We start from the raw sequence: 23002 nt of genomic DNA, 5'->3' as shown, positions 1-23002 counted from the left end.
CATGGAAATTGCAGCCCAGGGGTAGGATGTCTTGGCAAATATCTCTTCCTCCTGGAAGCAGGGACTGAGAGTTTAGGGGAAATGATGCAGGAGGCATGTTGGGAATAGATGTGGAATTGCAACTCTAAAAAGTTGACTGGGTTTGTTGTCCACCCCTTCGTTTGGGAATCCTCTTGAAAGTTCTCAAGTATGTTTGAGGAATCTTTAAGACAGTGCTGTAGTGAGAAATACAGATCCTAAGAGACTGTCATATGTTTACATATATGTAGTGAAAGGATGGTACAATGACCCCCAATATAATGTCTGTAAGAATCCCACTCTCCTTGGCTACGTGTGTTGATAGAAAAAAGAAGCTATCTGTGGGACGTCTAACTAAGAGAATATTAAGAATATCTTTAATGCATTCTTAAACTTGAGGAAACCGTATCACCAGCACACCCCCAGGCCTCTGTTGGTGACCCCAAAATGCACTTCTGTACATATTTACGTGACTTTGCTGAGGCTTCACTGATAGTTACACCAGTGTTCTTTCTTGTTTCTGTTGAGCAGCAACATGGTCTAGTGGTTACTGACCTAACTCAGCCACTTTTGGTCAGCAAAGGCAAATGGAAAAAGAGCCAACAGGACACGCCCCATGAGCCTATAATGCTGGTTCCTGAGCTATGCTACCTGACAGGTACTACAGATTTATGCAGTCTTCAGAGAAGTCCACCCCTTTTAAGGCCCCAGGTGTTAGGATGTAGAAGTACCGGCTTTTCATAATACTCCATATGGCCCAGAGCTGCATTCTCTCTGCTGGTTCTTCCTCTTGCAGTTACAGTGGTCCAGGCTTCTCTCATGTAAATCTATTCTTGCTTCTTTAGCTATATCTTTTCTAAACTTTTTTTTGTAAAGGTCTAACAGATGAAATGCGTAAAGACTACAGAGTGATGAGAGACTTGGCTATGCATACAAGGTTGGATCCAGAAAAAAGGCAGCATGAATTACGAAGATTCATGAATATTGTACAAAAGTAAGTGTTATTTTTCTCTCTCTCTGTGTGTGTGTGTGTGTGTGTGTGTGTGTGTGTCCTGAAGCGGAGACTGCGTAGAACCCCTGGCATCTCAGATTCTCCAACTAAAATGTGACAGTTGGGACGAAAATGATATCTTGGGGGAAACAACTCTATTTTTTTCTGTCAATGCAAAGTTAGGGGAAGTCTGGAGGGGGAGAATGATATAGAAAGATCCTAAGACCCTGTGCAAATGTGAGAGAGAAGACATCATGATTTCAGGGTACCAGGGACCTTCTTTGTACCATGTCAGCACAGAGGACAATAGAAGACATCTTTAGATTAGAGGAGAATTTTATAAGTGGATCATTGCCTTTGCTTATTTCGTTTGGATTGATTTTTAGAAATTTTAACTTTCAGAAATAAGAGTGCACAAAGGGAACTCCAACTTTGGGATTTGAAATTTGACCCCAACTTCGTGTCCTTCTCAGGAAGAATTATGAAAGAAGTAAGAATTCTTCAAGGAAGCAGAGCGGTAAGACCATTTCAAAGTGGCCATGTTTCACTTGCTCATTTAGTTATTTGAGGTCAGGTGAGTAATAACACAGAGGAACTCACTCAGGTCAATACCTGGGACTACTCTCTCTTCTTGGGTTACCTGTCCTTTCTCTATGAGACAGTAAGCAGATGTTCAATGAGAATGCATGTAACGTGGTTGGCATGTAGTAAACTGTGTTTTATCCTTATTAGTACTGTGGACATTGCTTATGGCAAAATTATCTTCCAAATGCATCCTTACGAGCCAACTACCTAGAACCAAAACAGCCCAGAATGACCCATGATGGAATTCCAGTATTACTCTCTATCTTAAGGAAAAAGATATCATTCAGTTATGACTGAAGTTTAAAATTGTAGTGTTTCAATAGGAAGTAGCACAGATTTACGATGGAAAGGCTCTTCGATGATGTATAAAACTTCATTAAAAAAATATATATGTATATATGTCTGTCTGTCTGTCTTGGAATTCTCTTCCAGTTCAACTCCCATCCACAATTTGCAGATTGGTCAAAAGAAACTAGAAGTGGACCTTTACTCAATGTGAAGTCACTAGATCATTGGCTAGTGCTATATCCTAGGAGAAATTATGGAGCAGCCTTGTCCTTGCTACAGAGCCTACGGAAAGTTACACCCACCATGGGCATAGCTATGAGAGATGCAAAAATGTAAGTACGGCAGAAATTATATCCGATTTAAAAATTAGTTGTCAGCAAGGGGTGCCTGGGTGGCTCAGTCAGTTAAGTGCCTGACTTCAGCTCAGGTCATGATCTTACAGCTTGTGAGTTTGAGCCCCACATCAGGCTCTGTGCTGACAGCTTGGAGCCTGGAGCCTGCTTTGGATTCGGTGTCTCCCTCTCTCTGCCCCTCCCCCCCTCTCAAAAAATAAACATTAAAAAAAAATTTTAAAGCAGTTATCAATCTAAAATTGGAATCAGAAGATACTAAGTTATAGGAATCAGTCACTTCATCAAAATGAAAGTTTGTAAACAAAAAAGTCTATTCTAGTCAACAGGTATTAAAATAGGCTTTTGTGATATATGGTTTGTGGCTATTGGGATACATGTTGAGGAAGCCAAAAATTGACCTTATTTTTAAGAACACACTTTCAACTGAAGTACTTGACTTAACATAGTATCTTGTTTTATCTTATATCATGCTTCATTGGCTGCATAAAATGTTACATGTTCACTATTTGTCACCTGTTGAATATAGAGTATATATACTTATTTTCTAGGCTTGAAGTAAATGATACAGTCCAATCCTATACAACCATCTTAGAAAACCATGTGTCATCCAAAACACAGATGGTAAGTGTCTATTATATATGTATATATGCACACTACTTAGTGACTATCCTAAAACTGCATTTGTATGTATTTTTAAATTTGAATTGTTGCCAGTGGTTTCCAAAACTAGCAAACAAATATAAATTTACCCCTCTCATGTAGCTGAATACAGCCTTTTGGGTTTTAGCCACTAGGTAATGTTGGGTTTTAGCCACTAGGTAATGTTACCATGTTATGCTAATTCTTTCAGGCTTGAGAACTTGGAATTATTATTTTTTAAAATCTCACAGAGGCGCCTGGATGGTTCAGTCAGTTAAGTGTCTGACTCTTGGTTTTGGCTTAGATTATGATCTCACAGTTCATGGGATTGAACCCCATGTTGGGCTCTGCACTGACTGCTCTGAGCCTGCTTGGGGTTCTCTCTCTTCCTCTCTCTCTCTGCCCCTCCCCCACTTGTGTGCGCGTGCTCTCTCTCTCTCTCTCTCTCTTTCTCTGTCTCTGTCTCTGTCTCTGTCTCAATCCTTAAAAAATGAAAAAACATCTCGCAAACTGAAAACCACCATATAAATGTAAAGTAAGGTGGATTATGGTAATCACATTCATCCTGTCTCCACCCCCAGCTGTATCCTTTGAAGTCCATGATCTTGTTCTAGTCCAGCATGTGTTCTCTACTTTGGTATTTTTCTGAGGACTTTTCCTTACCTTTTCTCCATCCAGTGTCTTAGACTAAGTTGTCATTATGTTGTATCTGAATTACTAAGGCAACTTTTTTCTTCTTCGTTCCTGGGGTTCTTTCTCCTAATCCATCTTGCATTCCTTCTTCCTCCTCCAGGATGATCTTTAAAGGGATCTTTGTTTCTTGATCATGAAACCAGGATGTTTCTCCTATTGTCCTTTACAGAAAGGGTAGACTTTTCTCTTTTTAGTTTCTACTATGGAGGCTTTTAGGCTACTCTGAAGCCTACCTTGTATGAGCCATACGCATTCTTAAATGAAAGGTCTCATTTTTGAAATCCTATTGTACTTAAATTTTGTGTATTGCCTCCTGTTCCTTGTTGAGTGCTGTGTTTTGTTCTGTTCTGCAGTGTTGCAGCCTTAGATCCTCAGCTGGAAGCCTTCATTGGGAATCAGCAAAGCATAGTGTTTCCATTTGTTAGAATCAGAGTTGAAGAACCTTGGTAGTTGTTTAAATCCTCTAAACAGGAATTTCTTTGCTCATTTAGCATCTGCCTGAAAACCTCAAGACTGCCTTTTTAATTGTGGGAATGTCTTAAAAGATGTCTTTATCCCTTGAATGGGATCTTGTCCCACTTTGAGTCATTTGTCCTAACTTTGCTTTTTTGGAACAGTATCTTCTACTCAAGGTAGCTCCTTCAATATTGTAAGGTATTCTGTCAGATGGAGTTGGGGGGAGCATGTCTACAATCCTTATGCATGCCACACAATTGGGGATGACCACAAAACACAAGGATTGACAATTATGTGTAAAATGGTCTTTAAGTGCAAATGGAAATCTCCATAGATCGAGTAGAGAGGGATGTATGTGAACAGGGGTGAAGCCATGCGGCTAACAAATCTCAAAGCAGTGTGGCAGTAAGGTGGGGGGCCAGAGGACATCAAGCTACAGATTTATATTACATCTAAAATAAAATTTTAACGTCACAGATATGCAATATGGACTGGTGGTAACACTACCAACAATTCGCAGATAGTTTGGCAATATATTCTCCTTATGGTGTATACAGATAACCCCCTTATAGCTCACTGGTTTAAACAAGGCATGGTGAGGAAGCACAAGTGTTTGAATAATTAAATTCCTATAAATGTGTGAGTTGGAAGAGTAAGGCAGTAACAGGAAATAAAAGTGTGTTCAAGCTATGGGGATTTCTTTGGTTTGATTTCCTTCCTGTGAAAAACAAATCTAGGATTTTGTTAAAAACTTAAGGCTAAAAGAATAAAAATACATTCACTCACCTGTAATAACCGGTTCCTGAAAATTAAACATTTGCAGTAAAAAGTGCCAACTGGAAACATTGTCCCCATTATTTTAAACAGAGAACCTTACTGTGTTCCTTTTCCAAATAACCATTACACATCAATCTGAAACTTCCAGTTTCTGCTCTCATGAATATTTAGAACCTTAAGTTCTTTTAACTTTATACTTTAATGCAATTTCAGACTTACAGGAAGAGTTGCAAAGGCAGTACTAAGCTCTCTACAGCCATCATCTGGATTCCACAAATAATACATTCTAACACATCCATATAATTGTTCTCTCTCCCTCTCCTTTCCATCTACCTACCCCCTTTTCTGCAAATCATTCTCTCCCTCTCCTTATGTACAGAACATACACACATATGTCCATTTATGCATGTGTGTCATTATTAACAGTATGTGTGTTTTCCTGAGCCATTCATCCATCTACCTGCCTAATTCCGATTCTACCAACCATCTCCTTTATAGGAAACCAAATTATTGGGTCCTTCTAGGATCACCTGAGGCATTTAAGAATTTATTTTGTTTTAAATTAATGTATTTATTTTCCAGAAAGAACACAACCGGGGGAGGGACGGAGAGAAAGAGAGAGAATCTCAAGCAGGCTCCTTGCTGCTAGTGCTGAGCCTGACATGGGGTTTGATCCCATGAACTGTGAGATCATGACCTGAGCCCAAATCAAGAGTCAGACATTTAACCAACTGAGCCACCCAAAGTGCCCCGAATCACCTGAGGCATCTGATGGCCGTGTCTTTTTAGTCTACTTTTAATCTGGAAATTTTTTTTGGTCTGCCTTTGAGATCTATGGCCTTGACATTCTGAAAGTATGCTGGTCAGTTATTTTGTAGAACAGTCCTCAGTATGACTTTGCCCGTTTCTTTGCAGCTGGAGTCAGGTCACGTGCTCTTGCAGGATTACCACAGAAGCGACGCCGTCTTGTTTTCAACTCATCATGTTTGGGAGCATGTGGTGTTGACTTGTAATTTTAATTTGGATCATCTGATTCAAGATGAGGTCTGGTAGTTCTCCCCATTTTTAAAGTGACAATTCCCCCCCCCCTTATAATTAATCAGTTAATTGGGGGGAGACATTTTTTTTAATTTTTTTTTTCAACGTTTATTTATTTTTGGGACAGAGAGAGACAGAGCATGAACGGGGGAGGGGCAGAGAGAGAGGGAGACACAGAATCGGAAACGGGCTCCAGGCTCTGAGCCGTCAGCCCAGAGCCCGACGCGGGGCTCGAACTCCCGGACCGCGAGATCGTGACCTGGCTGAAGTCGGACGCTTAACCGACTGCGCCACCCAGGCGCCCCAATTGGGGGGAGACATTTTGAGACCATGCACATTTCCTGTTTCTCGGTGGTTTCACTCCCCAGTTTTAGCATCCATTGATGATTTGTGCCTGAAATAGTGCTTATTATGGTGCTCCCCAGTCAGTGCTTTTTATGCTTTTGGCATCTCTTCTGTGTTTGTTAGTTGTTTTTCTATTAGGAAGACCTTTCCATTCTTCTTGACTCGTGCAAGTATGTATTTATTTACTTATGTAAACATGGACTCATGGATTCTCATTTAATGGATTATGATCTTTTACCCTCCGGTGAAGTAGACTGTTTCCTTTATGCTTACTGTTCTCCTGATGCATCTACTACCCACCCCCGACTGCTGTCACCAGAGCTTCGTGTTGTGTTTGTTTGAATTTTGCCCCTAAAGAGTCCACCATATAGTCCTTTTTTTAATGTTTATTTTTGGGAGAGAGAGGGGGGGAGGGGCAGAGTGAGAGGGAGACACAGAATCCGAAGCAGGCTCCAGCCTCTGAACTGACAGCATAGAGCCCGAAGCGGGGCTTGAACTCATGAACCGCGAGACCATGATCTGAGTTGAGGTCAGACGCTTAGCCGACTGAGCCACCCAGGTGTCCCTACATAGTCTTTTTGGTCTGTTTTTCTTTTTGTTCAACCTTGAGCTTCGCCTTTAGTGGGATATAGCTGTGGTTTATTTGCTCTCTTGCTCTAGTAGTATCCCATTTTTTTCCCACTTAACCCATTCTATTCTTGATGGACATGTGGAATGTCTCTAGTTTTGCTATGATCTAGAGTACTGTTTTGCATACTTTAGTACATGTCTTTTGTGCACATGCATTTCTGTTGGCAATTTACCTTGGAGTAGAAAGGTCCCTTGTCATTAGATGCTACTTATCACTTTTCCAAAATGGTGGGTGTGTACATTGGTACAACTATCAGCTTGAACATTCCCGTGGCTTCATGCCTTAATATGTAGTGTTCTAAAGCTCATCTGTTTAGTTTTGAGTGGTAGAGATTCAAAATCTATCTCTAGTACTCTTTCCTCGACAGGGCATTGCCTTCAATTTCTGTCCTCCTCTCTCTCTCAGGCTGTCTGTTCATAGTCTCCAACCTTTCAGAGGGTGGGCAGACACTTTGGGAGAAAGCATCCCCACTTGCTGGGATCATCTCTCTACTTCTCTCCTATCTTAACTCTGTAAATCTTTTTTTTAAATTTTTATTTATTTTTTTTAATTTGCATCCAAGTTAGTGCCACAATGATTTCAGGAGTAGATTCCTTAATGCCCCTTACCCGTTTAGCCCATCCCCCCCCCACAACCCCTCCAGCAACCCTGTTTGTTCTCCATATTTAAGAGTCTCTTATGTTTTTGTCCCCCTCCCTGTTTTTATATTTTTGTTTCCCTTCCCTTATGTTCATCTGTTTTGTATCTTAATGTTCTCATACAAGTGAAGTCATATGATGTTTGTCTTTCTCTGACTTCACTTAGCATAATACCCTCTAGTTCCATCCACATAGTTGAGAATGGCAAGATTTCATTCCTTTTTATTGCCGTTAACTTTAGAGCTCAGCCAGTTTAACAAGGCCATAAACAGGCATGCCCCTATATTTTCATAAGCTTGAACAAGTTCTCCTCAGGAGGAGACAGGTCCATGCTACTCCAGAAGCTGGTTGTAGGAGACAATGTTAGCTGACCACTCTCAGAAAACTCAGAAATCATCACATAAAAATTAGAATCTAGAAGATTTTAAACTCATATTTAAAAGCCTGACTTCAGATAATATATAAATATATACATATAAAGAGGGAAAGGTGTGTGTGTGTGTGTGTGTGTGTGTGTGTGTGTGTGTGTGTGTGTGTAATCTGTACCCAAAAGATTAGGTGCTTTTCAAAACGTATCTGTAAGTTAGTTCAGCTTTATACTTAAGTGATCCCAATGGACATGGAGAAATCCTAAACCAATAATGAAGGACTGACATTACTATCAAAAACACACAGTGACTATAGTCCACTGCAAGTAGAAATCATTAGTCCACATTCATTTAAAAACCGAAGAATTACTTGTAAGTAGCAATTATATTAGAATAATATCAATGGAAGGGCACCTGAGTGGCTCAGTTGGTTAAACATCCAATTGATTTTGGCTCAGGTCATGATCTCAAGGTTTGTGAGTCTGAGCTCTGCATCAGGCTCCATGCTGACAGTGCAGACAGAGCCTGCTTGGATTCTTTCTCTCTCTGCCCCTCCCACACACTCTTCTCAAAATAAACTTTTTTTTCTTAAAAAAAGAAGAATATTAATGGAAGTTAAAAAAAAAGCTTAGACCATATAAGTAGTATGTATCAAGACCTGTATAAAACAGCAAACTAATAACAATGGGGGACTCCTGGCCCTCGGTGAATGCATTGGGAATGAAGTCTAAATTTTAATGCACTAAGAACAGAATGAACCAAAATAAAGTAGGAGGAAATAACAAAAAGCAGAAACTAAACAGAACAACAAATCTGAAGCCAAGAATATTAAAACTTGAGGTTGTCAAGTGTGAAGAAAAGAGGCCAAAAGAGACTTGACAACATTAAGAACAAGGAGAGTTCATGATTAAGATTCCTTGGAGGCTAAAAAAATATTAGGAGAACACCATGGTCCAGGGGGGTGCTAGTAGATCTGAAAACTTGAAATTCAGTTTTTAGAAAAAGAGAAGTAATTAGCTGGTTAGTATTGTGAATTATAGGAAAAATGATTGCAAATGAAAAAAATGCAGATAATGCATTTGATAGAATTCCACATTTCTTATGTGAAAAGAAAAACTCATTTAATCTAGAATAAGAATTTCCTGGGGTGCCTGAGTGGCTCAGTCAGTTGAGCATCCAACTTTGGCTCAGGTCATGATCTCACGGTTCAGGAGTTCGAGCCCCATGTCAGGTTCTGTGCTGACAGCTCAGAGCATGGAGACAGCTTTGGATTCTGGGTCTCCCTCTCTCTGCCCCTCCCCTGTTCTCTGTCTCTGTCAAAATAAACATTAAACAATTTCCCTAATCTGATCAAGGATATTTGCCAAAAAAATCTTGCTGAAGGCATCATCATGGTAAAAATAATATATTGAGGATTTTCCCATTATAGTCAGAAACCAGCAAGCAGTAATGGCTCTTCCTCATGGCTCTGTGTCCTGCTGGAGGCTTGAGCACATGTAGGAAACCTTGCTCTGCTGCCTGCGAATCTGGTGGTTCCCATAACTCCTGAGCATGTTTGCTTGGAGATAAGATGGGGATACTAGTATTCATCTCAGTAGGTTGTTGAGGAATTAATTGAGTTGAGTACAATGCTTGGCAAGTGCTTCTCACATAGTCTGCAACTGGAAGTGGTGACTGTCCTGAGAATGGTATGCTTCAATCTGTGTTTTAACCCTTCCTTGATAACTTCATGATAAACTCCTAGAAACAGAATAACCAGGATGTACAGACTTTGCAAGTTCAGACAATCGATGCGTATCGCCTGTGCCTGGCTCCCAGACTCTCTTCTACACACTTTACAATTATTTAATGTAACAGGATTCCAGACCTTTCACAGATAAGCTATTGAATAAATGGACTCTGCTTTATCAGTGTTCCACCTAAATATCTTCCTTGATATTTCTCCTGTCCATTTCTCCTGTCACTGTGGTTGCATCTTGGACAGTTTCATTTTTGCTTTCTTTCAAGGTCCTTTGTGTGCTGTCCAGTGACAGGAAAGACCTGTATGATGGCATTAAAAAATACCTGTGCGTCAATTGCCCCATCCCAAGCCAGTGTGTGGTGGCACGGACCTTAGACAAACCCCAGACGCTGATGACCATTGCTACAAAGATTGCCCAGCAGATGAACTGCAAGATGGGAGGAGCCCTCTGGAAAGTGGAAATAGGAGTATGTTGGATTTCTTTGCCTTCTCTTTATTTCAGTTGTTTCATTGAATTTGCTAAGACTGTATTTGACTCTCTTTAACATGTAATTGCTTAATTTTGCTCACGTTTTGTCCTAACTCAATGGACTCCCTTCTTAAACCTTTCAGTTACGGAATGCAATGTTCGTCGGTATTGACTGTTTCCACGATATTGTAAATCGACGGAAGTCCATTGCAGGCTTCGTGTCCAGCGTCAATCAGGAATTAACACAGTGAGTGGGCTCTGGCAGACATGGTTCAGTTGGCAGCTGGCTGGACAAGCAGGAGAGTGGGCGTAACTAATGCTCCTTAGCAAGGTCCACAGACAATGTGTTCTTAGCCACCTTGTACTGCTCCTCTTCTGGCAAGGTTATGCTCCAAAAACATTTTGTGTGGAAGCCTCTGTATGATTTTTCTATAGCTGCATAACAAATGATGACAAATATGGCAGTTTAAGATGACACTCATGTGTCTGCACACAGGTCTGTGGGTCAGCCATCTGGCACCACATGGCTCTCAGGTCCTCATATGGCAGAGGTTAAGTGTCAGCCAAGCCACATTCTGGTCTGGAGAATCCAAGGGCACGTCCTTTCGGCAGAATTCATTTTTTTTGTAGACCAAGGACAGAGGTCCTCATTTTCTTGCTGGCTGCCACCTGCCGGCCAGTCTCCATTCCTAGCATTTCATCCACATTCCTTCTTACATGCCCTGATCCCCCAGGGCACCATGAGTCCTTGTTCTGCTTCAAACCTCTCCTTCTCCTCTGCCATCAGCCAGAGAAAACTCTCTGCTTTTAAAGGGGCTCATGAGATTAGATACAGTCCATCTGGAAAATCTCCTTATCATAAAGTCAACTGTGTCACAGGACATAATCACGGGGCAATATCTCCTGATAGTCACAGTCCTGGGGATTAGGACAGGTAGGATTCTGCCTACCACAGGCTCTTATCAGTGGGTCTCTGCATGGGACCATCAGCCACAGGAAAGAACTGAGTGTGTACATGGGGAAGACCAACTAGGAATGCAACCAGTAGCACATAGATATGGGATGTTGTCTTCATACGTTCATATGTAATGCACCTGCCAAAGAAGACCTGCTTCCATACCCCGTGCTTCTCCTTTGCTCCAGGAACACTTCTGTTTTCTGGGCTTAGAATAGAATCCACCTTTAGATGAGTTTGCACACACTTTATAGTTTCCTGAGCATTAGGACATGTATGACCGTCACAAATCACTGCTATGGTTAATGATGAATGTGACCCACTAGGTATAATTCGAGAGTTTTCTTTTCAGGATTCATCTTTATTTTCATAAATGACCATTTTTTTCCCAGTCATACTCTATTTCCATACAGTAACATTGTTTTGTTTTTTTGTGTGGGGAAGGGAATTTGAAAATAATGGGGAGGAAATTAAGCTTTCATTCAGTTCATAGATAATTTTTAAAATTTTATTTTGAGAGAGACAGAGAGAGAGTGAGCAGAAGAGGGGCAGAGAGAGAGGGAGAGAGAATCCCAGGCAGGCTCCATGCTGTCAGTGCAGAGCCTGACACAGGGCTTGAAACCATGAACTGTGAGATCATGATCTGAACCAAAACCAGGAGTCAGATGCTCAACTGACAGAGCCACCCAGTGTCCCTGGTTCAGAGAGCTTTTTGAGCACTTGCTATGTTCAAATGCTGCGAAAAGAGCAGTGAAATGTAGTGCCCAAAAGCATCATCTCTTCTCATAGAATGTAAATACCGAAAAAGAGGCAGACAAACAAATACGTTGTATCATGTCAAGTCATTGTAATACTTCGAACTAATTAAATCACAGGGGATAGAATACTGAGACCAGAGGTGCCTGGGTGGCTCAGTTGGTTAATTATCTGACTCTTGATTTTGGCTCAGGTCATTATCTCATGGTTCGTGAATGGGGAGCTTGATTAGGATTATCTCTCTGCCTCTCTCTGCCTCTCTCTGACTCTCTCTGACTCTCTCTGCCTCTCTCTGCCTCTCTCTGCCTCTCTCTCTCAAAATATTTACAAAAGAAAAAACAATAACGTTGAGACAACTATTGATCTATTGGGACACGGTCAAGTAGCTATTACCATTCCAAAGCAGATTGCTCCTTCAAAGCAGATTATTATGGATGAACCATTGTTTAAGGCATCAGCCTGGAAGCAGGAATCTCCAGGAAAACAGTCTGTTTATTTTGTGGTGTCCACCAGTGGGTGAGATAGCAGTAGTCAGCACTTTGAAAGTATGAATAATTTGTAGCAATGTTAATCAATGCTTCCATTCTATATCACTATTTGTGTACATTCAGAATCTTATTAAATGCCTAAGATACCAGAAGAGACTAATGCTTTGATCTCTGCAGGGAAATGAAAGAATGGATCCTCAAATGGATCCTCAGCTACTGATAGTGACTTTTTTTTTTTTTTTGGAAGTCCTAGATTAACTCCGCATCAAAATGATGAAATTTTAAGAATCCTGTTTGCCAAACTAATGGCTTATGTTTCTCCAAACAGGTGGTTCTCTCAGTGTGTCTTCCAAGAAGCGGGGCAGGAGCTTGTGAGTGGGCTGAAAGCCTGCTTGGAAGGTCAGTGTCCCCTGGAGGTTGGAGTGCCTGACTTTATAGTTGTATATACTAGTTGGCCATTAGTGGAGAGATTATCCCCCAGGAGATTTTTGGCAATGCCTAAAGACACTCTTGGTTGTCACAACTGGGATGGAAGTGCTACTGGCATCTAGTTAGTGGGTAGAGACCAGGAATGATGCAGAAGACAACAACACGCCTACCGTCACCACCACAAAGAATTACCTGGCTCAGTATTTCAGTAGTGGTGCTGTTGAGAAACCCTGAGCTAGCCCGAAGGCCTAAAAGCTGCGAAAGTGTCCTGGAGGCTACAGTGTTGAAAAACTGAACCTAGGAGTTGTTACAAATAGCAGTGGCCAGTTTGTTCCCAGTTACTGTCTATTTATCCGTGTTTCTCGTTTCCTTTCAGCTGCCCTGAAGCTCTGGTATAAACATAATCTATTTCTGCCACAATCCATCATTGTGTATCGGGATGGAGTGGGGGACGGTCAGCTTCAAGCACTGATTGAACACGAAGTACCACAGATTCGGTCCTCCTTAAAATCTGTTTACGGCGACGAGTCTAAGTATATAAGTTGTAAAATGCAGATTCTTTGACATTCTGCTCCACACCCAAGTCAAGAGTGCAGAGCAGAACTGAAACATTCCAGATTGTGTTCTTCCTTTGGAGCCCCCATGATCTTTCCTTTTTCCTAATCTCCCTGCCACCCTTCATGTAGCGGGGGCTTCTTAACCTCAGATATTCATTAAAATCCATGATCATAGCTGGTCGATGGTTCGTGTTTATGGAACTCCTTTCTTCGGGAGTTGTGTCAGTCGAGGGCTGGAGAATTCCTCTCAACTGCCTCCTCTGGCCTCATCTGTTTGTGGGTGAACCCTGGTGCCCAGCATAGGTAGGAGGGGTCCTGACCTTGTGAAGAAGTTCCTCCCCCTATGATGTGGGTGGCTGTGAATAGGAACCTCTTTTACTGCTTGAGTCGGGCACACAGAACTAGGACCGTAAAACTGGGGTGTGTGGGGAGCAGTCTTTTGCAGATTCTTCTTAATCCTGTCTGTGTGGTGTTTCAACCTCTGAATGCTTCTGAGATTACGGGGCACACCTAGTGACACCAATCGTAACTCTTAAGGGTCCGACTAACTGTCGTTGTGGTGAAGAAACGAATAAATACCAGATTTTTTGCTGAGTATCAAGGAAGACTTCAAAATCCACTTCCAGGAACGGTTATTGATGTGGAGGTGACCAAGAGGCAATGGTAAGCCATTCTTTTATTTATTTAAATAAAGGTTCCCTTTTATTCAAACAGAAATGTTATTTTTTTTCTTCTAAAAAAAGGTTTGCATGGTTTGGAGGAGAAAGAATTGACCTAAAGATGGTGAAAAAATTATATAAACAGATACACATGGAATTATAGAGGTTTCTGTCTTCAGTTGTCTTCTCCTAGAATTTAAATATGCTTACCATTCTGAGATTCTTCAGTTGTTGGGAAGGATGGCAGGACTCCTGGTCAAATGGAGACTCATCCATTCTGCCAAATGAAAGAACTATGCAGAACTCTGAATGGGAAACAAACAGGACCTTCATAGCATCAGACAGGGAGAAACATAGTAAGATTAAGGAAGGATAAACATCGATCAATCTAGGAGAGGGCAGGAAAAGAATGAAGAGAAAAGCAAGTGGAAAGAAAGTAAGATCAACACCAAGCAGAACATAGTACACATAAAAACCCATGAGCTACAAGAAGTTGATGAACCTTGCCATTTCTATCATTGGGGACTTTGAATGGATTCTGGTGACTTTCTGGGAAGAGGAGAAGGTGTTCATCCCTGGAACTCTAAACTCAGTGTCCCTACGATAGTATCCAACATGCCAACTTCAAGTTTCTGCATCTAGGCATTAGCACAGATGCTTTTGTAGAAATCATGAGAGCATTATTACTTGTTTGCTTGTATTGATGGTTGCACTGCCCTTTGTAGACTTGCTTTCCCCAATCATTGCTCAACAGTCAGGCAGTCTTCTAAATGTAAAGGAAATTTGTCCATAGAATGGATTTCTGTCCATTCATGTCACGTCAGATACTAGGTTTGCTATGTTGTTTTTTCTTTCTGAAAATAAGCTGACATGCTGTATTCCTGTGTTGTGTGATTCCAGGTATGACTTTTTTATCGTGAGCCAGTCTGTGAAAGATGGTACTGTCACTCCCACTCACTATAATGTTATCCATGACACTGTTCACTTCACCCCAGATGGAATACAGTGTCTAACTTACAGACTATGCCACATGTATTATAATTTGTCAGTAAGTACTTTTTTTGATATGGATTTTCCTATAGATCTGTAAAATTGTTTGAAATTAAATCTATACTTTCTGAACCTTTGAATTGGTATCTCTGAAAAGTTACATTTAGGGAAAGTAGAGAGAAGCTTAATTTTTTTTTGTTGTTGTTCTTCTTCCCACTAAAGGGTGTCATTCGAGTCCCTGCTCCTTGTCACTATGCCCATAAACTGGCTTACCTTGTGGGCCAGAGTATCCACCAAGAACCACACTATTCCCTGGCAAGCCGTCTCTTTTACCTGTGACCCACAGAAGAGAGCCTGACGACTTGTTGAAAGCCACCATTTGTGAACTTATTTTTCCTTTTTAAGCTGTCCTTCTGAGATACTTTCCTTGATGCAGTTTTAAATTATAATCATTATTGGTTAGACATGAGGGTTCAGAGTGGCGCATGCTTTGGGCAATACTACCACTGACTGAACATGACCCTTCTATTTTCCAGGCAGGAAAATGGGCTGTGAGGGTTTTGTCTTGCAATCCACCTTTGAAATGTGTTACAGTGACTTTATGATTGACCATGCCTGAACACTTGGTGTTCTGAGCAAGTTACTGTACTCAGTGTAGTGGCTGGACGTTAGTCACATGCACAGGTAGATTATACTTGGAAAATAATACCTTTTTGAAACACTTAGTTCTTAAAGAACAGCCAAGCTCTAAAAAAAAAAAAGAGGCAAAATTAAATGGGGATTTATTTGTGTTAATTAAAATTTTGTATGAAAGAAATAACATGTATGTAGTATCGATTACTCTTTGGACTGGGGTGGAAATTTGAAATGTATCTCTGGTAGAGATGTAATGAGGAGAGCCTTTTGCTTTAAGAGTTGACAGCTTAGGAACATCAAAATGTTTTGTCACTTTTTCCACAAGGAAGCAAAATGAAGAGCTCTATTAGCACTTCTGACTAATTCATTCTCTTGTGTATGTTCCAAGTGGGACGTTATTGTTAACTGGACTGTAATCAAAAGGGTCCTGGGTAATTTGTTAAAATGAAGCTATTGTGTCTTTCTTGAAAACAGATAACTTTTTTTCTCTCTCTTCCCTTAAAACTATCTTTAAATAGATTCAGGAAATATGTGAAACTCTGTTGTTTTTTTTTAATATTCCTACATAGAATCATATTTTGGGGAGCAGTAAGGAGTTGATTTGTTTCAGACATAACAAAAAAGGATATGTTTAAAAACAATAGAATTTCTTTGATCATAAGTTAATCAATTTAGGTTTGCAATTTGAACCAGTTTTCTAAGAAATAAAATTAAAACAAAAGTCATTTTAAAATATATTGTAATCCAAGTAATAGCTTACCTAGCAGGATTGGCAATAATGATAAATAGAATATAGAGGATGGGTCTATAATTAAAGATAAATTAAGGTAACATTTTTTTTTCTGATGCTAGATTTTGACTTAAGATAATACATTTCTAGAGATCTATATAAAATGGAAGGAACAAATTCAAAGTAGTTATTAAAACTTTCTGAACATTTCCCATAAGTACAAGACAAATCATTTATTTATAACAGTATATACAAATTTCAAGATTTATAAATTTAAAATGATGTAATAAAGGTATTCATGTTACAATCATTGAAATTGGGTTTTGTTATTTTATTATATTTTTAATGTAACTTATTGTCAAATTGGTTTCCATAACAACACCCAGTGCTCATCCCAACAAGTGCCCTCCTCAATGCCCATCACCCACTTTCCCCTCTCCCCCACCAACCCTCAGTTCTCAGTATTTAAGAGTCTCTTTTATGGTTTGCCTCTCACTCTTTGTAACATTTTTTCCCCTTCCCCTCCCCCATGGTCTTCTGTTCCAATGGAATACTACTTGGCAATGAGAAAGAATGAAATCTGGCCATTTGCAGCAATGTGGATGGAACTGGAGGGTATTAATGTTAAGTGAAATAAGTCAGTCAGAGGAATATAGATACCAAATGTTTTCACTCACATGTGGATCTAGAGAAACTTAACAGAGGGTCTTGTTACTTTAAAAATATAGTCTGGTCTTAAATTTCTTAATCTACTGACTAAAAGAAGTTGTTGGTTTTCTAAGATACATGGAAATAGTTTTGTGATTAAGGTGCTATCTGACTTTATTAGCTTACTAGCACTTTATAAATTAGGTGAAGGAGGCTGGTAGTCAATATTTCTAGGAGAAAGCCTCACTGTTCCAAGAGCTTATAAATCCCACTTACATATCACTGTGCCTGAGTTTCCTATTACGGAGTAGGTGTTGAACTAATTAAAGGTCTTTTGGGAATGGGTTTGGCCTAAGTAGCAATGCAATATGTAAGAAAAATGAACTTCCTCTGGCAAAAGTTAATAAATATATATATCAAACCTCCCACTGAGCACAACTCAAAGAGCTGGACAAAATATCAGAATGTTAAACAGCATTGAGGAGATGGTGAGACACAGAAGAAAATAGCACCAATATCTAGCATAAGGAAATCTAGAGGGATGACCCTGGTATTTGTTATGATATTTATTTCATAAACTATAGATTCTTTAAGTGTCCTTCATCAAGTTGACAGTATTAATTCTTATTTATTGAGTCTTTAGCATGAATGGATGTTGAATTTTGCCAAATGCTTATTCCGTATCTATTGAAATGTTCATGATTTTCAGCCTGTTGATGTGGGAATTGCTGTGTCAGCTTTCTATTACTGTAACAAATTACCACAAAGTTAGCGCCTTCAGACCTCATAAATGTGGTATCTTCATTTTGTAGGTTATAGGGCTGACCTGGGCCTCACACTGGGCTAAATTAAGCATGTCAGCAGTGTATTCCTTTCTGGAAGTGCTGGCAGAGAATGCATCTCTTGTGTTTTCTGGCTTCCACAGGCTGTTCCTTACCCCATGGCTCCTACCAACTTCAAAGCTGGCAATGGCTGATTAGCTCATTCCCCCATCCTGTCTAATGCTGACTCCTCTTCCCCACTTCTACTTCTTAAAAAAAATTTTTTAATGTTCATTTATTTTTGAGAGAGAGAGAGAGAGAGAGAGAGTGAATGCAAGTGGGGGAGGGGCAGAGAGTGAGGGAGACACAGAATCCAAAGGCAGCCTCCAGGCTCTGAGCTGTGAGCACAGAGCCCAATGTGGGGCTTGAACCCACAAACTGCGAGATCATGACCTGAGCTGAAGTAGGACACTTAACTGACTGAGCCACCCAGGTGCCCCTCCCACTTCTACTTTTAACGACTCTTGTGATGACATTGGGATCACTTAGCTAATCCAGGATCCTCCCCCCTATTTTGTTAGCTGATTAGCAGCCTTAGTTCCATCTGCAGCTTTTTTCATTTCTTTTTTAAGAAAGGCAGATTGCCACATGCAGTGCCTCATTTGGATATGTCTGGAGTCTTGGAAGCTTGACCACCCAAGTTCTCCTACAAAGGGACCTGGAGAGCTTATTGAGAGGTTCTAACAGGAAAATTGCAGCTATTTGTAAGGCCTTGACCAAAGAACGGTTCTCCTCTATTAGGGAAGGTCGTCCTCTTGGACCGGGCGTGCAGCTTGAGGAGGAATGTATATGGAGTTGTGAGGGAGGAAGGGGACATCTGTCCAGCCAGCCAGACCAGCTGAGTCAACCCTGGTGATCATTGGGGTGGCAGATATCGCAGCCAGGTTGCTCTCACACCCCAGTTTACAACTTTAATTACCCTTCCCCATACAAGGCAACATCTGGGCGGTTCCAAGGATTAGAACATGAGTATCTTGGGGGGTGGGCATTATTCTGACACAGATAATATTGCCCAGGAGTGTCTGGGAGCAAGTACTATTTGAATGTAGAAACCCCTCCTTCCAATAGGTACCCAGGGAGAGAATAAGAGACACTCGGTGGGGGGCGGGGGGGGGGGGCGCTGGAGTCTCAGTGGGGGCAGAACTCTTGAGTATCTGCACCATGTCCTGTGTTCCTTTCGCCCTTGTCCTCCTCAGTCTGCACAGGTGACAGCCGACCTGCCCTGGGTGGAAGATTTGTGGGGGACCTCTCAGCTGTGTTCCACCCCATCACTCACCTGGCTTTCTGTTCTACCTGTGCCTCCCCCTGCCAGGGTGTGTGGCCCAGGCAGGGCTGACTCAGCCACCCTCTGTATCCAAGAGCCCAGGACAGATGGCTACCATCACCTGCACTGGAAATAGCAACAGTGCTGGCAACCGGGGAGCAGCTTGGTTGTAGAAACACCTGGGCCATGTTCCCAAACTCCTGACCCACAGAATTATAACAGATTTTAAGGGATCTCAGAGAGATTCTTAGGCTCCAGGTTAGGCCGCCCAGCATCTCTCTCTCTGCGGCTTGAGCCTGGAGATGCGGTTGAGTATTCCTGCCCAGCACGAGGCAGTGGCTTGGGGCCTGCATTGTGCTCAGGGCTCACAAGGAAGTGAGATTAAAACCCATGGGCTGCCTGCACCTATTCACTGCCCAGAGCCTTCCTTGACACTGTTGCTTAGTGGGTAAGTGCCTGCTGAGTTCCAGGGATGTGTCCGTGGGGTGGGGGGTGGTCACGCATGGCCAGCCTTTCTCTTCTGGTCCCCCGGAACTGGGTGTGTTGCTGCACCTCCATTTCTAAAGTCCTGAGTGTGGTCTGCTGACTCAGCCGTCCTCACTGTCTGGGGCTCTTGGTCAGAAGATCACTCTGTCCTGCACTGGAAGCATGTTAGTTCCTAGGACCAGCTTGCCTAGGGAAAAAGTTCTCCCCTCGAAACTCTTGCTCACTCCCAGTATCCTGGTTCTATATGTACACCCCCAAACAGTAGCCCCAGTTGATCCCTGGGTCCGATCTTAGGCTGAGGGTTACCGGCTTGTTACAAGGAGGGCTCACGTCTGCCAGAGTGGAACACCCATGAAATATGCTGAGAGCTGTCTCTTTGTCCCTGAGGACACATCCCTGCATTGTCCCCTCCCCCCAATCAGGGATGACAGCGTGGGAGGAACCGCAGGGTGAGGTGAAGATCGTCCACCCCTCATGACTGCCATAGTGGGAAGCTGGTTGGTCTTGGCCAGTCCATCACTGTCCTTTGTCCTTCTGATGTCCTCAATCTGGAACAAGTGCTGTCTGAGCGCGGCTTCCCTCTGGCCCCCCTCTACAGGGATCTGCACCATGGAGGCCATTTCACTGAGGTCAGGCCTTCACCATGGAAAAGAGGCTGCAGCCTGAAGAGGAAGCTCGTGGGCAGTAAGGAGACCCCTGACTGTGAAGAGGGGGCAGCGGACAGAGCATGACGTGCAGTTCTGTCTCTCCAGGGTCCCCTTTGTGTAGGTGCCTCTGGCCCTCAGGCAGCAGGGGGTGCAGTGGGCCTGCCCTGCTAGAGCCGCTGGGGCACAGTCCTGGCTCAGAGCTCAGATGGGGCTCCCTCCGAGGGTAGGAGAAGGATCTGCATGTCCCATTGAATAGGGCAAGTGGGTTCCTCAGGAAGCAGAGCTCCAGGGGCATGTCCATCACAGCCTAGGAACCCATCTCCCCTCCTCCTCCCTCTCTGTCCAGGTGATCTGCTGTCCATGAGTCAGGGGAGGCCCAGCCATTTCCTTCTTATCTGAGGGCACAACAGCCTCACCATCCCCATGTCTCTCTGCCTTTCTTGCAGGGCCCTGGGCACAGTCTGCACTGTCCCAGGAATCTCAGTGGTGGGGCATCCTGGCCAGAGAGGTCCCTATCTTGCACTGGGCAGGGCAGCATCTTTAGACTGTGCTGTGCAGGCTGGTATCAGCCGCTCCCTGGTGCTGCCCCCGAAGCTGTGATGCCCAGAAGTTCTTGGTGCTCACCTCATTCTGGGATTATGGTTCGGCTTGCCCACTTCGGTTAGTTGTGGACTGAACCATCTTGCATTCGATGGAAAACTTTGAGTCTGTTTAGAATGATATATGTTCATTGAAGGAATGACGTAGGAAGTGACCACTAAAGATTCAAGTGTGAGTTCTGTTCCTTAGGAAGTTGTCTTGATGACTTATCCCATGTCTTCAGTGACTATGGGGCTAAACAGGCTTTTCTGCCTGGCTTTGGACAAGGAATTTACTAACCTCTCTTCAGGCAGGCTGCGTGCAGAGGTGACTAAACTCACTTTACAAGTTTGGATTAAATGGACAATTGCCAGTTAAGTGCTTGGGACATGTGGGGGAACATGGAGTGTGGGGGGGTTTGTGTTCTTTGGAAGAACCTGAGAGACTGTACAATGGACGTGCCAGGAGGGCAGGGACACCACAGCACTACTGTGTATCCCATGTCCCCAGTAGAGACATTCAGCCCCTAGACATCTGTGCTTTAAGGAAAACAAAAGGCAGGCACACAACACAGAACTGAGAAAAGAATGCCCATGGTAGAGGCTGACTGGTACTGGCACAAAAACAGATCAATGGAACAGAATAGAGAACCCAGAAATGGACCCACAAACGTATGGCCAACTAATCTGTGACAAAGCAGGAAAGAACACCCAACGGAATAAAGACAGTCTCTTGAGCAAGCGGTGCTGGGAAAACTGGACAGTGACATGCAGAAGAATGAACCTGGACCACTTTCTTACACCATACACAAAAGACAGAGTTTGGGGTTGGCTGTGGCAATGGGGGGGGGGGTGACAGCTGTGGTGACAGTGGTCCTAGCATGGACCTCAGAGCTGCATGGAGGCTCAGGCCTGCTGAGTGAGGTCGTGACCCAGTAATGCGGGGCCAGGCCTCCACACATTTAGTGATAACAGGACAAGCACCTTGCGAGGACCTTAGGCGAATAATACTTCTCTCTGTCTTCACAAGCACCCCTTGAGGATGGTACTGGAATGACTGTCACTCCTATTTTAGACATGAGGAAAGGGACTCCTAGAGAGGTTTGTTGAGTCTGCCCTGGGTCATGCGGTGTGAAGGGCAGAGCTGGGCATAGAGCAGACTGAGCAGATACAGATCCTGCACCCTCCCCCATGTACACCCGTTGTCCTGTCTCTGGAGAATCTCTGTCCTGTTCACCAGGTGCAAGTGGGTGTGTGCAGCATGCCTGTGTAAGAACTTTGCAGCCTCTGCCTCCATCGATCCTAATTATTCTCTGGAAGATACATATGAAATAACCACGCAATAAAAAGTCACCTAGGAGGAGATCCCTGAAACAGATCACCTGAGCACAGCTCTAGTCAGGGAGCCCCTGGGTGGCTCTCTTGGAGGGGCTGACTGCGCCCCCAGCTGAGGAATGCATTCAGGGTAACTGGGGTGCAGTGTGGGTCATGGCTGGGGTGAGCAGTGGCAGAAGCACTGTCTCCTGCAGAGGAAAAAGCATATGGATGGAATCAGGAGGTGACAAGGAAAATTTGAGAAGGAAGTGATGGGAGGCCTATGTGACAGGAGCTTTACCTCAACAAGACAACTTGTAACCAACCCAGCAAACTGCAGGGTGTGCTGAGACACAGCTCAGGGCGCAGAGTCAACTTGAAGCCACAATAATGGTGTCCTGAGGCTCAGACTTCCGTGATAGGAGATACAATGAGAATCTGAGTCCTCCCCAACCTCTCTGCTATACACACATCTGTGTGATACAGGTTTGGAATGGTCTCTAGGAAAACAGGATACAAAAATCAGCTGCATCCTCTTGGCTGCTGTAGACAGCCTTTGAGCAGTTTGGAGCAATTCTGCATGTATTTTAAAGATGCAACATGGAGGGGCACCTGGGTGGCTCAGTCAGTTGAGAATCCGACTTTGGCTCAGGTCATGAGCTCATGGTCCGTGAGTTCGAGCCTCGAGTCAGGCTCTTTGCTGATAGCTCATAGACTGAAGCCTGCTTCGGATTCTGTCTCTCTCTCTCTCTCTCTCTGCCCACCCCCCTCGTGTGCACGTGCACTCTTAAAAATAAAAACATTAAAAAATTTTTTCAAAAAGATGCAATGTGGATCTCCAATGTCTGGAAGCTTTACATTGTATCTTGAAATCCCTGGATATGTTCACATTTCTTTTCCATAAATCACAAGTCTCATCAAGATAGTTTTTGATAAAACATTCCTGGCCAAAAATAATTATTTTATTTTATTCCAAAATATCCATCTCTGTGACTGTGAGGATGAGTGAAATTT

General features: G+C 42.7%; 1 protein-coding gene across 1 annotated transcript in view; it reads left to right on the top strand.

Annotated features, from left to right (window-relative positions):
* Positions 1–16186, top strand: part of PIWIL3 (piwi like RNA-mediated gene silencing 3) — a 30271-nt gene extending 14085 nt beyond the window's left edge. Inside the window, exons 9-21 of the mRNA XM_030335823.1 lie at positions 550–676; positions 895–1012; positions 1412–1526; positions 2027–2214; positions 2784–2856; positions 5716–5844; positions 9828–10028; positions 10174–10277; positions 12558–12628; positions 13035–13191; positions 13753–13878; positions 14775–14922; positions 15087–16186. Coding sequence (XP_030191683.1) covers positions 550–676; positions 895–1012; positions 1412–1526; positions 2027–2214; positions 2784–2856; positions 5716–5844; positions 9828–10028; positions 10174–10277; positions 12558–12628; positions 13035–13191; positions 13753–13878; positions 14775–14922; positions 15087–15203 — 1674 coding nt within the window. The 3' untranslated portion in view covers positions 15204–16186. The remainder of the gene's footprint in view (positions 1–549; positions 677–894; positions 1013–1411; positions 1527–2026; positions 2215–2783; positions 2857–5715; positions 5845–9827; positions 10029–10173; positions 10278–12557; positions 12629–13034; positions 13192–13752; positions 13879–14774; positions 14923–15086) is intronic.
* Positions 16187–23002: the final 6816 nt, after the last annotated feature.

This window comes from Lynx canadensis, chromosome D3 (genome assembly GCF_007474595.2).
Source record: "Lynx canadensis isolate LIC74 chromosome D3, mLynCan4.pri.v2, whole genome shotgun sequence".
NCBI classification, from domain to species: Eukaryota; Metazoa; Chordata; class Mammalia; order Carnivora; family Felidae; genus Lynx; species Lynx canadensis.
The sequence above is the reverse complement of the archived record's forward strand: the minus strand, read 5'-3'. Positions and strand labels throughout refer to the sequence as shown.